Source organism: Trichomonas vaginalis, assembly GCF_026262505.1.
Source record: "Trichomonas vaginalis G3 chromosome Unknown ctg_122, whole genome shotgun sequence".
Taxonomy (NCBI): Eukaryota; Parabasalia; order Trichomonadida; family Trichomonadidae; genus Trichomonas; species Trichomonas vaginalis.
The window spans coordinates 1,096-5,531 of NW_026529209.1; the positions used below are offsets into that span (position 1 = coordinate 1,096).

The 4,436-nt window shown below is 35.2% G+C and overlaps 1 protein-coding gene across 1 annotated transcript, besides 1 other annotated feature; it reads left to right on the forward strand.

The window, feature by feature from the left end:
- Window positions 1–3,980: part of a mobile genetic element that runs on past the window's edge.
- On the forward strand, window positions 801–1,073 carry TVAGG3_1076430 (uncharacterized protein; the record flags this gene model as incomplete). The annotated part of the gene is made up of 1 exon (XM_053888466.1): window positions 801–1,073. The coding sequence occupies one exon, from the start codon at window positions 801–803 to the stop codon at window positions 1,071–1,073; it is 273 nt and encodes a 90-aa protein (XP_053744405.1).
- Window positions 3,981–4,436: the final 456 nt, after the last annotated feature.

Here is a 4,436-nt window from a genome sequence, read left to right on the forward strand (position 1 = left end):
GCTCTTCTTGCTTCATTTGTTTCATACGCATATGCAGCAATAGTCATATTTTAATGAGAATAAAATGTTGTTCTATTTGCAAAGTACTGACCCAAACGAATACGGAACAGTAAAGCTACAAACAAACTTAGGTCTTCAGAATGAAGCGCTTGCTTTCAGAGTTGTTGACTTCAATACTATCGCAACTTTTGTCATAACAGATGAAACAGATTTCATGGAGTTTGAAATAGATGGAAAGAAGCATGAAATAAGATTTCACAATAATGTAGAATATAAGATGGAAACATTAGCTGGAGTGTTAAATGCGCTCATAAATACTACAATAAACAAGGAGAACGAAGAAAACTTAATGAATGTTAAACTTATTGCAGGAGTTTTGAAGTTCAGTTATGCGAAGGAGTTTAAGATAACACGAATGAGTCATAGAGTTCAATTGCTTCTGGGAGCATACCATATGACATTTCCTTTGAAAAGTTTGACAAAACGATTGAGATGAAATCTGTTCCATACGTATGTTATGGCAATTGTTTATACATTGAGTCAAAAATAGCTAATGTCACAGGTATTTCAGGAGTTAATAGTAAAGGTTCAGTAGAATATAAGTCTTTCTGTTATGAAGTAAATTCAATGTTCATTCCAAACGTTCCTGTCATAGCAACTCATTTAGGTAAATGGGTTCGCATTAGTCCTCATAATTTGAAAGACATGCAATTCAGACTAGTTGACTTTCAAGGAGAGCCTGTAGAACTGAAGGCACCAGTGCGAATGACTGTTGAAGTAGACTTTTTAGAAAATATTAAATGCAACAGCTTACAAGAGAACTCAGAGCTAAAAATATAAAGTATGAATGTTATGTATTAGGTCATGAACTTTGGTTGTTGCTGTTTGATGAAACAAATGAGTTAGTTATGTCAGTCAAGAGAACAGAAAAAGGCGTCAAAGGCGCCGAGCGCAAAGCGCTATATTGTGTTAGTGAGAACTGCACCAAGTCAATAAGATTAGGTTTGCATTATGAAGATGAGTTCGATACTGTTGAAGAAGTTTTGGATAGATATTACAAATTGCTAACTTGAAATTTTTTTGACTAACGGCGCAAAGCGCCAAGATGGGCTCAAAGAGCCCTCCTGACTGCTTTAATTTACTAAAACATATTTCAAACATAATTTATATTCTGTTGAAAGTTTTGTATACTCGTTCGAATATTTATACTTAAACTCAACTCCTGGAGTACCTGGTATTTCAATGATGCGGATGTTACCTATTTTCATGAATGGTGGCGTTTGACCACAGCATTCGATTTCAGGGTCGAGATAGTCAATGACACATTGTTTCCCTGTTATTCGTGATATAACATTTTCAAGGTCCTCCTTTGTTAGAATTATTTGGTTCTTGCTTATAAGATTTGTCAAAAGCTTCTTATCGTCTTTGAGTAAGATAGTTTGATATAACTGAAGAAGGTAATGGTCTACGTTATCTGAAGGATTTGTTTGAACATTTGTGTAAGGGTTGTCGTTGGCTTCTCTTGAAAGAATTTGGTCCAGTGGTGGATACTCTAACTTAACATCTGATGTAGCGTTAGCGTTTGAAGCTGAGTTTAAATTCACGGCGCCATGCGCCAAGACCGAGGTCCCGACTTAAGTTCTGGTTCTTTTTCTTTCAAACACTCCGAACTATAGTTCTTTATGACAATATTGTTTGTCGTTCGTGAGTCAACATTTGATGTTGGTTCAATTGGAACATTAACGGCACCAGCTAAGATGGATTTGCTTCTCATTTCATATAGAATAAAAACCTTTTATATGTATGAAATGAACAATATACTCGACAAGGGTTTGAATGTAAAGCTAACGAATGAAAATATTGTTGAATTCACTGAGACAGGTGCTGTGTATAAAGATGTAGAACTACTGAACAAAAGAGCTAAGGGAAGAAGCAGGAACATGAACAAAGGGTGGAAGCCTATAAAAATTTATGTCAATGATGGCTCAGGAGGTTCAAACATAAAGTATGCAGAAAGTTATAGAGTTTATGCGCTAAAAGGTGAAAAGCCTTCATTTAAGAACAGCTATTCTAACGCATATCCTCAAAAGTTAACGGATGGGGAAGTGGATGATATGAATGACAGCAAAAATATTAACAGAAATGGCGACAGAGATGCATGGAATTTGTTTACCATCAGTCAATTGAAGGTTAAACTTTAAAACAATGTTGGTCGTTCCCATGGAATATTTTTGACTTTAATGGTATTAGTCATGATATGAATCTCAAGGTATGAACGAGGAGAGATGAGAGACTTATATGCTTCCCAAATTTCTTCAAAAGGTAATGTTATACCTGACTGTTTCCAAATGAGTTCAATATCATAGCGTGAGAAACCTTGAAAGATAACGAAGTCAGTTATGAGACGTTTTATGTTTAAAGCTAAAAACCTCCATGTTTGCATAAGTATTGCTACAGTTAAGTGGTAATGTCTGACTTTAGTAATGATGTTAGCTAATGGTGAGTCAGGCTTTGACACTAAACCTTTTCCGGCGAAGTCGTCGCAAACGAGCAGAGTGTTTGAAGGATACTTTTTGAAGGGGTATTTTGAAAGTTTTGACAGAATGTAGTTTGTAAGTCGTTTCATATCGTAAACTCCTGAGTATTGACGTAAGTGGTGTTTGTCAATAATTCTTTCCATCTCTTCTGAAGTCTTTTGCATTCCTGACTGTATAAATTCAACGATGGCATAATATTTCCTCTTACGTCGAATGTAACGTTGAAGAAATTCAATGAGTTCGCTATCTGGAACTTTAACGACAGAGGCTTGAACTTTTGACATAAATGTTTTCGCTGTTGAGTCCATAGAGTCTGAAGTTGCTGATATAATGATTTGGTCATAATATGAATCTTGACCTAAACGCTCTGTTATGAGTATATGACGAATGAGGTTAAATGTCTTACCTGACCCCATCTTTCCACAATAGAAATAAACACCATTTGAACAGAACTCATAGTCCTTACTGAAAGGAAGAATGAGAGAAGAGTTAAGTTTGTCTGTAGTTTCATTCATGTCTTCATCTACGTCATGTATTAAATGCTTCATTTTATCTCCATTAAAAATGCAAGTCAGAAATATTCAGAACATAGCACCGAGTCTAACTGACAAGAGTATAAAGATATACTATGAACACGTTATGATGAAACCAACCAAAATTCAAGAAAGTCAGTATACTTATGAATATCCAAGACACTGGGTAGAGTATGTAGGAGGTGAGAAAGCTATTGAAATAAGACAAGTTAGAAGTATTCCAGCAGGAAGGACAATATTATTGAAGAACTTTAATGTTTTGAGGTATAATGATGAGACAAAGAAGCAAGATAGTTTTCCTATTGCTGTGTATGTGAACCTAGACACAGGAGATGACATGAAAGTTTTTAACACAAAGCTTCAAACGGTAGTGAGAGAACAACTGACTGCGGAAGGACACCCATTACCTTCAGAAGTTACCATAGCGTATAATTTTGAAACAAATGCAATAGATTTTAAAGTCGTCTCTGCAAAGAAGTCAGGTTTTACATTTAATGAAGCAGATGTATATTCGAATGAAAACTTCAAAGCTATTGCATGGTTAGATAATGACGATTGCTTTAAGAAAATATTTAAATTCAGTGACTCAACGATGTCAATAGATGACCTTCGTGGAATGTTACCATCGACGTTTACAGTAGAAGGTTCAGCAGGATTGCTTACAAGATTGTCAATTGGTGGTATTTGGTCTCGTGAGAACATTGTTATAAAATCCAGTATAAGTGAATTTGCTGAAGAATCTATATTATGTCTTTCAAACTATATGTATTCGCCGCCGAAGCATTATAGTATAACAAACTTTGTCAGTAAGTTTAATATAAGACTTGTTGAACCTTCTTCAATGAAAGATGTTGTGCTACCCAAAGACGGAAAGGATGGACTCATTATTGAGATGATTTTAATAGCATATTAAATGAGCTTGTTTTTAAAGGTCATTCATGATGAAATAACTGTTGTAGAAGATGTTAGCAATTGTTCAGACATTTTGAAGCGTATAGATGAGATAAGAAAGAAGTTTATGAATGAGAATGTTTATGTTTCATTGACTTTCTCCAGTAAAGAGAACTTTTATGAGATAATATTGAAGAGAGATGATTTTAATATGGTGTAAATGGTAGCTTGGGCAGCTTTAGGCGCAATGGGAACAAAAGCATTAGCATTTGGAGCAAAAGCACTTGGGGCTTATGACGCAGTAAATAAAATGAGTGGAGGAAGAGTTTCGAAGACATTAGATGCAAATAAAGGAAAGATTGGAGGCTGGGTTGCAAAGAAGTTAAGATTAAATAAAATAGGGCTCATAAATAAAGCATCCAATTTGGTTGCGACTGAGTCAGAAAATGCTTTAGGAAAGGACGATGAGTTTGCA